Source organism: Lissotriton helveticus, chromosome 4_1, assembly GCF_964261635.1.
Source record: "Lissotriton helveticus chromosome 4_1, aLisHel1.1, whole genome shotgun sequence".
NCBI lineage: Eukaryota > Metazoa > Chordata > Amphibia > Caudata > Salamandridae > Lissotriton > Lissotriton helveticus.
The window spans coordinates 2027324823-2027337749 of NC_136063.1; the positions used below are offsets into that span (position 1 = coordinate 2027324823).

Consider the following 12927-nt stretch of genomic DNA (forward strand, 5'->3'; position numbering starts at 1 on the left):
TTTTATTGAAACACCGGTCTCTCTATTTCTGTGCAACTCTGTAGAAACGAAGCATACACGATTGACTGAGTGAAACGGTTATCTATTGTTTCCACGACTCTGAAGATATTGTTCCGACTCTAAGGGAAACAAAGTTGTCATGTTTATGCGGTTGTCAGAGACTAATTCCTTCTTGTTCATTCAAGAAAGTTTGTAGTGACCTCTGAGTTAGCTGGCCCACACAAGTAATTAAGTTTCATGTACTCGATAGAGACATACTGACCTCAGTCCTATGTCAAAATTATAGTGTATATTATTCCAATGAGCAGAGCCTATTAGGGATATAGGAACTACACTACAGCGTCACCCAAGTCAAGTAACCCGGTAGACTGCATAAGGGGTGGAACAGTGTCCGAAATGGGAGGGGGGGGACATCACACCTATTGTAGTACTTCCACAACCATGCTCCTCAGAAGGAAATACCTGAGGAACAGAGTCTGAGACAGTTGGCTCCATTGGCGCTCCATTCGACCCAATGACTGAAGTTGGTTGATGCCGAGAAGGTAACGCCTCAACATCGGAAGAAGCATCGATCGGCGTTGATGGCACCAATCATCAGAGCCGGCGAACAAGAGCGTGACGCCAACATTGGAGTCAGCAGACCAGAAGCATACACAGAAGGTGGGAGCCTCAATGGGCTGACCACCGGCGCCGCTAAGTTGTAAGAAACAGGAATCCAAACTGAAGCCAAGGTAGAACACACCAGTGGGGGCATAGGCACAACCTCATTCACTTCCACAGGGTCCAAGGGCGATCCAGAGAAAGGCAACAACCCAAAATAGAATGAAGTGATTGAGAATATGGTCTCCTCTTGGTTAAAGATGCACCAGCCCAGGATATGCGGGGTGGACTCTAATCCAGACTTTTCAACCGAAGAGTGGCGACCAGTGGTAGGCGGCAAAAGCGGGAGGCGCCGCAACTTTGACAGCCTCCACTGAGACTTACCTTCGAGATGGCGAAGGAGAATGACGCCCGCAAGAACGGCTCCTAGAGCGGTGAAACGGATGGTCCGTGGATCGCGTAGGGGACCGAGGACGATGCGAAGACTTTGATGGCTGTGCCATCCGTGCCACAAGGAGCTTCATGCCTACGGTCGGAACTGGTAACAGGATTTGCATTTGTCGAAATCATGGTGCTCATCCAGACACAACATGTAAACCGAGTGAGGGTCCCTAGTGGACAGTTGTCATCCACAGGACTCAGAAGGCTTGAAGCCAGAGGACATTGACAAAGTTAGAAAAGGCACACTGCTTCATGAACTAAAAATGTCAAGTAGGCTGCAAAATGGCTGGAGGAACTACAGTGCAGATCCGCATTGCTAGCTTGGAAAAGAAGGAACTGATATCAGCATGTTGGGGTGGGGCATATATGGACTCCATTGACGACACATTTGGGAGACTCCATAGCTATGGAGTTGCTTGACGAGCTCTACCAATGCGCAGAGATTCTTTTGGGAGGATTTCCAGATTAGTTTGGCACCCAGGGAGGATTTAAGGTAAGGAATCTGCAGGTAGATGTCTCTATCAGATTCAAAGGTACTCATTTTATCAACCTCGGAAAGATAAAAGTCTGAGTGGGACGGGATCTGTCACCATGAAGTCAAAGTAAGATTCTTGCAGTAGATGCATTGTCTACTGAACCACCAGACTCCGAGCACTGAACCTTTGTTGCTTCCTGCTCTCATTAACTTCTTTCTACAGAGCTAGTCAAAACCTAGCTGTTCATTTAATATCACCAGTCCTTAGCTAATTTATGGGACTCAAAGTAGAGCATATTCCTTGCTGAATCACATGTACAGATTTTACATTCAGATAGAAGGATTATTGCAAATGGGAGGGAGCATGATGGCATAGTCATAAGATCCTGCACTTAGGTAAACTACCTATCAGTGGTGTAACGTAGGGCCCCGCAGCCCATGTGGATTGGGAAGGCCCCAAGCTCCTAAGGGCCACGTCTGCTAAGTACCCTGGCCTGAGAGCTCTTGACTGGGTCAGGAGGGGGGCCCTCGATGTACTTTGCAGAGGGGCCCCTTCCAGTTTCTTTACGCCACTGCTACCTATCTCCATCCACTGGTGACGGAGACCTCCGAAATTGTGGTTTTGATCCCTTTAAGGAGGTGATTGGTATTTCCACTTCTTTTAACATTTGGTCGGAACTGAAGACAGCCACTGCCTTGGAGTACGTCCACAAAATAGAAATTGGCCTTCATTGTGACTCCAGAACATTATGGACGTGCTCTAGAAAGCAAGAAAAAATTTAAATCTGGCAAATCCTTTAGGCTGCATTAAATCTGCCAATGCCAGTACAAATGCAGCTACTATGCTTTAGTATGGTTGCAGTAATCATCCAGCTATATTCTGCTAGCAGATATCCTACCAATGGCGAGCTTACTGCATTTGCAGGGAATCAGTGCATCCCTAAATCCGCTCCTATGCTCTCTCCAATTAAAAACGAATTGTAAAATGATATCGGCATCTAGGCACACTCAGCCAAAAAATAAAAAGTAACCTAGTTTAAATACAATAATGGTTGAGAGCCCCCATAAGATGCATATTGAGTAGTGAGGATAACTCTCTCACAAAACCAGACCCCCACATACATTGGGAGACCATCCTACAACAGAACGAAAGTGATCCTTAATAGTCACTAAGCATGCGCACAGATTAGAATTTGAAACAAGGTGAGCGCGTGGTCAACAGTAGGGAGTCACCTCTAATTTTTAACTCAAACTAATTAATATATTTTCGAGCAGAACCTCCAATACTGTATGGGTCAAACACACAGCAATGTTGACAACAATGTTGTATACATTGTCACATCACCACACAGGATATGGGAGGTACTCCACTTAACTTCAATGTGTAAATCACATTTTAAAAGTCAGACACTAAAATGTATACCCTGTAACCAGAATTATTCTAGCAAGGATAATTGTTTAATTTCTAGGTATGCTTAGCTAAGCTGCAAAAGGCTTGCTCTGCAGGTAAAACTCTTGTTCACGTTGATTAGCCATCCTTCTCTGTCTGATGTTGGTTCACAGAGATCTTGCATGTGCACTGGTAATGCTGAAAGTCCAATCAAAAGTAGGACCCCATTTAAGAACTACTTGCAAGAACTACACTCGCTCTTATCCCCCCACCTCCTGCAGGAAGCCTGTGTAGCGGCTATGCCGCAATTAGGCAGGTAAGAACACTAAAGGTTAAAACAGACACAAAGAACACCAAACTCATGAAGATTAACAGCAGCAGGGACACGACAAAGTAGAAAAAGGGCTTGCACAAGAACGCGGTACCCAGCCAAAAGTCTGCCTGCCTATTGTACGATTATAACCCATAAGGACACAGTGATAAGAGAAAAGATGAAGTTGTAGTCCCTACAAGGGATACTAAGTACATAGGTAGCTCACAAGATGCCTCTAAGGCATAAAAACTAAGGTCCCCGAAAAACAGGGAACAAGGCCAAAGTGGATCCGCACAATGTACCAAACTCCCGATTCAGAGTAAGTACTCAGGTAGAAAAAACAAGTCCCATGCTGAAACACTACACCTTCCGACTACAAATGTTTCCAACCGCCCACCTAATATTTCAAACTTTATTACATTATGTCAGGATATTTTCACTTATATTAACTATTGTCATCGTTCTATTGTATGCCTCACTGAACCTTAACATTAGCACCTCCTAGGCTTTGGAAACGGGGCAACTGTGTACGATATAGCAAGTCAGTGACCGAATGATTCTTGGTCTCGTCTGGTTTACGAGAATTTCCCATCACCTGAAAAATTTACACTAGCTTCCCAATTACAAGAGATGCATCTTCAACGCTCTCGCTTTTTGTCACAACATCCTTTTGCATCCTCTTCTAACTTTTTGTCATTCCTCTTCACCACAAACACGTCGTACAATTTTGCTACTGCTAATCTTCTCATGATTCTCAGATTTCATAAATCTTGTACTGGAGGCTGGGGCTTTTTGGTCCTCACTCTCAAAGTCTAACATGTCTACCACACAACGGACGCTCTATGAGCTTTTTGATTACCTCTAGCAACTTAAACCCTGATAGAGCGCTTACAGCACTCTAAATTGTATGGGTGCATTGTACTCATGGTTCAAATGCACTCACATGTATTTTTATTGTTTGCAGTGTTTTATGATTATTAAGATGCATTTATTCACGCTATACAAGTATTGAATTGTAGTGTGTAACTTCAAGCAGGATTTTACATGTATTAGAGACACTTATAATTCCTGTATGCCAGTCAGTCAGTCATGATAGCTTTATTTCGATAAAAACATATCTTAAAAGCTGTAGAACAAGATTTAAAAAACTATACAATTAAAATCAAGATCAAAATACATTCCAATAATAGCAAGTATATCCAAATCATTTGGCTAGCGAAGTTCATCAACAGCCAAGTAATAAATATTAGAATGTTAAAAACAGCATTTTCATCCTAAAAGAAGCACAAGGTACGGAAGGTGGGAAACACATGTCAGAAGAATTATTTAGGGGTTAGCATTCGGGGTTCTTGATCTAATGCTCCATACCCATCTCAGGAATTTGGCCAGACCACAGACGCAGAGATCCCGTGCCTCTGTTCTTAAAATACGTAATGCATCAGAGTGGCTATGAGTGCCCAGCTCTCTACAGAGCGGTCTGAGTCAACGTTCCCTTGGCACTTTATAGACTGGGCAGGCGAACATAACATGCGATATTGACTCAAGGGTAGCCTCACAGCTCGGGCAGGAGGCTGACGTTTGATGAGGAGGCTTCCATTTCGCGGTGAGCTCTCGTGTGAGGAGTGAACTTACCCTGAACTCAAAATACAGGGCTCTGTCATATGGCTTTTGTATGAGATCTAAGTATAGTTCATAGCGAGTAAGATGTTTGTGGTGCATAAACTCCTCTGTCTGCCTACCCATTTTGGGAATAAGGAGACCCTTATTAGTGACCCAAGACCAGTACGCCCTCTTAAGTTTTACCTTTGGTGGAGCGGTTGTGTTTAACCATGCCTTTTCAAGGTCAAGATCATACAGGAGTGTTTTTAGGTCCTTTAACCATTTAATCTTATGCCACCCATCCATGCTCATTACTTCGCTTAGCCCCTCAGCATATTTGGACAGTTCTGGTGTCTGCCATAAGCGGGCCCGCAGCAAGAGGGGGCGGAGTCTTGCTAGATCTTTAATTGAGTGGCACCCTAGATCTTGCAGTAGAGGCTTGGTGGGGGTCCTCTGGGGAAGCCTCATTAGCTCTTTTAAGAATTTGTTTTCTGATCTCTCAATTTGGTCCGGGTTAGTAGAACCCCAGAGTTCGGCACCATAAAGGGCCAAACTCACTCCTCTGGCCTTGTAGATAGCGATAGCGGGGGCAATGGGTCTGCTTGTTGAAGAGCGATGCTCTTTGAGTATTGCCCCCGTGACCCTTTTGTGATTCAGGAGCATTTTTTGCATGTGAGAGCTCCAGAGCATAGTGACAGAGATGCAAATTCCCAGGTAATAAAATGTAATGACCCTCTCTAAAGGGGCGGAATTTAGTACGGGTGGCGTCCTAAGGTTTTTCGGGGGGTTTAGTACTATGTACTTAGTTTTCTCAGAGTTGATAACCAGCCCTCTGTTGGTGCAAAATGACTGGAAGCTGTCCAAAAGACTCGGTAGGCCCGTCGGGGTCTTTGAGATGAGGAGGGTGTCGTCAGCGAACAGGAGGGTTGAAATTTTTTTCGTCCGCCAGGGTTGGAGCGTCAGATGGTATTCGCTGTAGGTGCTCAACCATCCCATTCACATAAAGAGAGAATAGGGTGGGAGCTAATACGCAGCTCTGGAGGACACCACTGTTCACTGGTATTCTAGCGGTTTTCTGCCCTTGAGAACCCCATCTCACTTGAGCATAATTGCCTTCATGGAGGCGGACTAGCATGTTTAAGATATACCTAGGAACCTCCTGCTCAGCTAACACCTGCCATAGATGTCCCCGAGGGACTAGGTCAAAGGCAGTCTTTAGGTCGATGAATGCGAGGTAAAGGCTGCCCTTGCCTATCTGGACCACCTTCCAGTAGAGGAGGAGTAGCGTAAACACCTGTTCGATTGTCCCGGTTCCAGCCCTAAAACCTGCTTGGTAGTCGGAGAGGACCCTGTTTTCTTCTGTCCACGCCAAGATCCTCTCCAACACCACCCTCCCGACGACCTTTTGAACTGAATCAATCAAACTTATTGGGCAGTAATTGGCGGGATCGTCCCTGGCCCCCTTTTTGAAAATGGGAACGACCTCGGCTCCCTTCCAAGAATCAGGAATACGGGAGCCATTGCCGATAGCATTAATTAGGATGGTGATAAATTTTGCCCATTTTGCGGGGTCTGCACGGAGGAGATCCCCAGGGAGGCCATCTGGGCCCGCTGCCTTTGCTGGAACAATACGCCGAACAGCAGTTGCCACTTCCAATTCGGAGAAAGGATGGCTATTATGTTCCCCAGGACCTATTCTAATATCAATGGCCTTCACACAAGACTTCCTCTGCGTTGGAGTAGAGTTTAAGAAGTGGTCATTCAAAGTTTGGCTTAAGATATTATTAGTGATTGTTTTACAAATCAGGTCGCGTTTTGGTTCTGATCAAATTCCAAAAGTGGCTAGCATCCTTCTCCAGACCGGCTATTTTCATGGCTTGCCATACTGCTCTTCCCATTCTTTCCTGGCTTTAGACACTTCCATCTTGTACTCCCTTCTTGCTGACCGGATCAAGGGGGGAGACTTGCTTTTAACAGCCAGAACCAGAGCTGATTTGTTTACGTCTACAGGTGTTTGTGTACCACGTATCACTACCAATGGACTTCTTACGCGATGTACGCAGCCCAGTTCCAACAGTTATACGGAAGAAAGTTCCCAAAGTGCTAATGGTTTTTTCATAGATTTTAGGTAGCTTAACAATGGCATTTGGATCTGTAAGAGCCTCTCCCATTTCTCCTAAGGCCTCCGCCAAGGTCCCTCTAATGCCATGCACTTTCTTTTCATCTAGTGCAACCCTACGCCATTTCAGGTATCTGCCACAATTTGAGGGAATTCCTTCCCTTGTTGACAGAGGGTTATGGTCACTATCGACAGTCGATGTTATCACCAGATCAATTAGGTGCCTCCACAGTTTATAGTTTAATAGGATATAGTCGATTCGCGAGGCGCAACCCACCCTATTATAGGTGTGTGCCCCTAGCGGATCAGACTGTGACCTACCACTGGTTGCCCTTAGCCCATATTCCAACGTTAGAGAGTTCAGCTGAACAGCCAATTGTGTCCACCTTTTTATCGGGGGGATGCTCAGCCGTCGAATTCCCCTTTTCGCATCGTCCTCTTGTGTGTCTAGCACATCCTTGGCAGCGAGAGGCTCAAAAGTACAATTGAAGTCTCCCGCTACCAGGATGTGCGAGTCTTGGGAGCAGTTGGAACGTTTGGCCTCCAGGGATGCGACTATAGATGATTGCGCACCACCCTTTGTTCCTCGAACATAGATGTTAAAAATTTCCAGAATTCTGCCTCCTTTGTTGTCCCTGATGGTTAATCCCAAGAGATCGGGCGAATCGCATTGGATCTGTTTCAGTGTACAATCTAGGGAAGTAATGATCCATATTAGCAGGCCACCGGAGAGGCGCCCCTTCCCTGTTAATGATGGTACTGCTGGGACGCAGTAAGACACAAAACCTACTTTGTGGTGGGGTATCATGCTCCATGTCTCTTGGAAAATACAAATAGTAAAGCCTTCAACAAAGTTGTTCCAGTCTGGCAGAGCTAATTTCTTAGAGAGACCAGCTATATTCCAACAAAGGATCTTTAGATTTGGGCTATCCACTTTAGTATGCATAATATGCAGGATGACCTTGTACCCATATAAATGTAACTGTGTTGTTTAAGTTGCCTGCACTGTAGGCCCAACATTGCAGGTTGTTGTTAGTTTTGTTCTTCTTGGTTGCTCAAGAATTAATTAAATGAATCCTTTTTGTATGCGAAGACAGTATGTTCTCATCCTACTGCAGGTGCAGGAATTCGACCTCGTTATTCTTAGATTTAAGGAGATACCCGGAATGTCTTTGAAGACGAGAAGGAATAAAGGGAGGACGCCTTTCGTGTCTAGTTGATCTGGGAATCATGGCCACTGGAGAAGGAGCTGATCAACACGGCTCCTGTGGAAAAGTACTGAAATGCTGCAATTAAATAGATTAACATATGACTTATGATGGGCGGAATATTGCCTTTTTGTATAATGCGCAAGATCAGAGATGGGGGACTTCTTGCATTTTCGGAGGGGACGGAGCATCTTAGTGCGAGCTCCATAGTCTTAAGCTATCAGACCCATTTGACTTGAGTACTTCTTAGGAAGTCAACACGTGCTGACACCTTTGGGGTAGGATATAAGGGAAATAGGCAGAACCCTCAGTTAGAGCAGTTTAGGGAAAGATAACGTATTTTCCTTCCTCATGAAAAAGGATTTGGGCTCAGCTTCAATTCTGTGTTGTATTTTGATTTTGGAGTTCATCACATTATGCCTTTTATGCCGGATGAATTATATTCATAGACTCGTCTCTGTATTGATTTTCATGTACCTCTATTCTCTGACATTAAGGTGTGTTTGTATTCAATTATTTTTGGCCTTATAATAAAATCCATACACGGGAATTCGGAATCTGTGGTCTTTTAACCCCTTCCATGCTGATGACGGCCCCCGGGCGTCATGCATCACGGTGGGCGTGTGCTGATGACGGCTGGGGACTGTCATGATTCCCTCCCACTGTTTAAAAGTGCCGCACAGGCGCAGAATCGCGGCCGCGCCCAAGAGGTTAAGCATGACTACATTGCAAGTATAATCTTGAATTGTTTACTTTTCTCAACCACTTTCAGCAGGCAAATAAAAGACCATCTGTGCTGAATTTAGTAGGGAAGGCAAGGACTAAATTTATCGAAATCAACCCCGTATCCCTTTCTCAGCTAATTTTCTATTCTCTTGGCCTCTGCAGCTCAAGCATCAGGATGCAATGTACCCAGGTATTTAGAAATAACAGAATACATCAGTATATTAGTTAACTTGTGCATCTTCTTCGATTGAGGATAGCAAGTTCTAGATATATGGAACTTTGTAGCACATTAAGCCATATTATGCCAGTGTCTTCAAACTCTGCGAGGCCAATGACGACTACAAGATTGAACCAAGGTTTGTGCTGTCATTACTATTTAATGCAAGTGGATTGTTTTTTTTATTTCATGTACACATTTGTAGGTATGTAAATTAAAACTTTCTATCAATGGGAAGTCAACAAAGGTTCCTTAGGGCAGAGGCTCAGGAGAATGGTGGATCTATGTGTGTGCTTCTTGTGAACATTTAAGCATATGCATGCTGAATTATTTTCCATCGATCAATATTTTAATAAGAGCTATGGAAATAAATATTTGTCATCATTCTAGGTCATACACTTTGCAATAAGACAAGAGCCAGAATTTACCTCAACCAGTTTTTCGGTACTCTGATATGTATAACCGGAACAACCTATTCTACATGACCACATCTTTACGCTACTACCCTGCACTTTTTGTCCTATATTAGGCAAGCTCTCCAACCAGTTTTCTGTCTGATCATATATTTTTGCTTTATATTTTCTCAGCAAACTAGCAGCAAAAGAACGCACATAAGGCTGTAGAACTAGCTATCATTTGTCAATGAGCATTGTCAAGCAAATGTAACTTAAAAATGGCAAAGGCAAACAATTTAATAAGCATGCGAAATTAACCTAAATCATGTTTATGCGAAATGGAACTTTTCCAATAGATATAAAAAATGAAGTAAATTACTATTATTACCTGGCAGTATCCAATTTTGGGATTTCTGTACGCATAGGCTGTAAGCACTCTCCTCAGTGCAGAAATCCCAGTGTCGCTCTGAAAAGCTGGGTGCTCGGGAAGAGAGCGCCGCAAATCACGCTCAATTTCATCAGTCGCCAATGTGCAGGTACCCAAAGATTTTGTTACGATTGCTTGATAGTACCCGGAATTGGTAGCCATGTCATTAACAGCACCTGTCAATGTTAATTTGGTTGTACATTGATCAAATATTTTCGAAATTTACAGAAGCGCCTAAAATACATATCTGAAAATACTTTAAACCATGTCCTAGGCATAAGCATTAGTGCCATGAACATTTTATAAAAAGCTTAAGGATAGTTTATTCTGTACAGAACTATAAAAAAAACTTTACACCGACCCCGAAGTGAGTGGTAGGGGACTACAGAAAACACCAATAGCAGGACTTCTCTGAAAATATTTTAAAAAAAATACTTGTGTGATTTTTGGAATATCTGGAGGAAATGACTTTCATAACTCTACACTGCATTCATTTTACCCATGTTATGAGATTTCTATATTTCGAGGAAAATCCTCCTTTCGCAAGAGAAACAGAACTTAACACGACAGAATTGTTTCAGTTTGGATTGTATAACAAAAATATAGCTTTTTAATACGATTAATCATGTTATCAATTCTGTCACAAAAACGTTAATGCTTGAAGTCCTTCATTGCAAAACACCCTCAGTTTCAGCAATGTGTCAATGGACTTGTCAATATCTTATTTTATTACAACAATCTATGTGTTTTTTCGAGCTTTAAACACCCTAGATAGGTTCAGAAACGTAACCTGTATGAGAACCAAATTAATATGAATTAGGAGTATAAAATACAAGTTCAACATACTCTATTAATAGAATTGTGACATAGTTATGGGTGAATCTTAATGACTTTATCGTGTAATATCTCCATAAAAATAAGGGATTGTAATCATTAAAGTATGCGCAGAGATGAAGAAACGTGATTGTAATCATGTTTGTCTGCGGGTTAAGCATCCCTGGAACACCTTAGTTGAGAACCAGTTTTGATTAAAGTGCTACACTGATGTGCAGAACTGAAACATGACAGGGCTGGGTAATCAGGTTCGCCTGTTTGTAATCGTGGGACGTGGGTCATAAATAGAGTGTTTCTAAATAGTATCCCACTCACACAATATTAACTCCTTTAAGGTTTCCTGTGAAAAGCAGAAATCTTCACAAGGATAAAAGTATTTCCTCTTTTTATTCAAGCTTATAAATTCAGTACATAAGACCCCACTCATCAGAGGCCAGAGCCACTCCAGCTTCCCAACTCCTCTTCAGTTAAAATCCCAACATTCTCTTCTGGAGTACTCAACACATTACTATCCCATAACACCAATTACAGAATACCACCCCCTCGTAATACAAAATAAAACATGCTAAATTCCACATACCACCACAACACCAATGCACACTTTACATTCTAATATCAAGGTAAGATACACATTTACACGAAATCCTCAAGACCTCAAGGTCTCCTACTCACATGTAAACCTTTTGACAGTCTGCATTTCACCACAATCAAGAGATTCTCAGTGCAGACCTTCTCAGACTCTTACCTGCCCTTTGTGACGAGTTCAACGTTTTCTTGCCTGCCCTTTGTAACAAGTTTATCGTGTGCAGAACGCTTCCAAAGTGCAACTCTAACCATTTTCCAAATGCGGTGATCCTCTGTTTTAATTGCGTTTTTGAACAGCTTAATGACACTTATGAGTTGACTAAATTTGTCCAGCAACCCTGCTTTACTTGGGGTTTTTATCTTCACCCAATCCCTAACATTGACTCTCGTGTTCTTCCCAGCCATCTGCTTATCAAAATATTCCTTTCTCTTCCTTAGAATCTCTCTTTATCTCTCTATCCGCTATTCTCTCCATTCCCAGTTCCTCACAGCCACGCACCTGCCTAGTTCCAAGCAATTTCATTCTGTTAACTCACGCAGCGCCCACCATGTCATTAAGGGATCTCTTCTTGAAAACAGAAAAGGTGTAACTCCCATTGAGGAGTTAACCTGTACATGCAAACCTCTCTTTTAAATTCCTCCATTCGATTCAAACCATTAGCCAGCGCATGCTGTAAGCAATCTTTGACAACCTTATTAAAGCATTCAATCATTCCAAATACTGATGATATAAGAATTTTCTTTATGTTTAATGCCCCTCTCATTCGAAAGCTCCTCCATCATCTTGGACCTTAGCTGTTCACCACTATCTGTCAATATGGAAAGGGGAAACGCTTCTCTCCCAAATATTTCTTCCAACAATGGTATAGCATCGCATGTTTCCACTGTGTTCCCCACTTTCAAGTCAGGCCACTGGGAAAACATATCCATGCATATGATAACAAACACTCAATACCCTAATCTAACCCACAACGTCCAGTGCTACTTCAATCCAAGGGCCAGATATTGTTTCTCTGATCACCATAGGTTAATAATAATAATAATCCACATTTGTAAAGCGCACAATCACCTGTAAGGGTCTCTAGGCGCTGGGGGCCGTCGGGAAGATTAAGCAAGCTATTGCCCAGAGTCACATGGTGCTGGGCTAACCTGCCGCCGGAGCCGGGGATCGAACCCTGATCCCATTGTCAGTCGCCCTGGCCGCGGCGCCACACCTCTCCCAGGTTGTGTTCTGCATTTAAAATGGTGCTACTCTTCCAACATTCAATACAATCATGCACCACTCTTTCAACCAGGAGATCCATGCCCGGCCACCTGTATTTTACCCTCACTCTTTCTTTAGTCTTAGATATACCTGGAAGGCTTTCATGGGCCCTACCAATCAGTCTCATCCTCACCTTACCATGTAGAACTAGTCTACCCCCTATCACCACCAAACCATCTTCCAATCAAAGCTCATTTCTCACTTGCCAAAATCCCTTTACCTCACCACACACCTTATCCTCTTCAAACCATCCCTCCTTCAACCTATATCTTACCCCCTGGAACTGTGTATCGTTCTCCTGGTTTGTGTTTTTTACACTCATTATCTTGAATTC

General features: G+C 43.2%; 1 protein-coding gene across 1 annotated transcript in view; it reads right to left on the reverse strand.

Annotated features, from left to right (window-relative positions):
* Positions 1-12927, reverse strand: part of TBC1D8B (TBC1 domain family member 8B) — a 1086956-nt gene that overhangs the window by 493502 nt on the left and 580527 nt on the right. The window contains exon 10 of the mRNA XM_078688663.1: positions 9872-10086. Coding sequence (XP_078544789.1) covers positions 9872-10086 — 215 coding nt within the window. The remainder of the gene's footprint in view (positions 1-9871; positions 10087-12927) is intronic.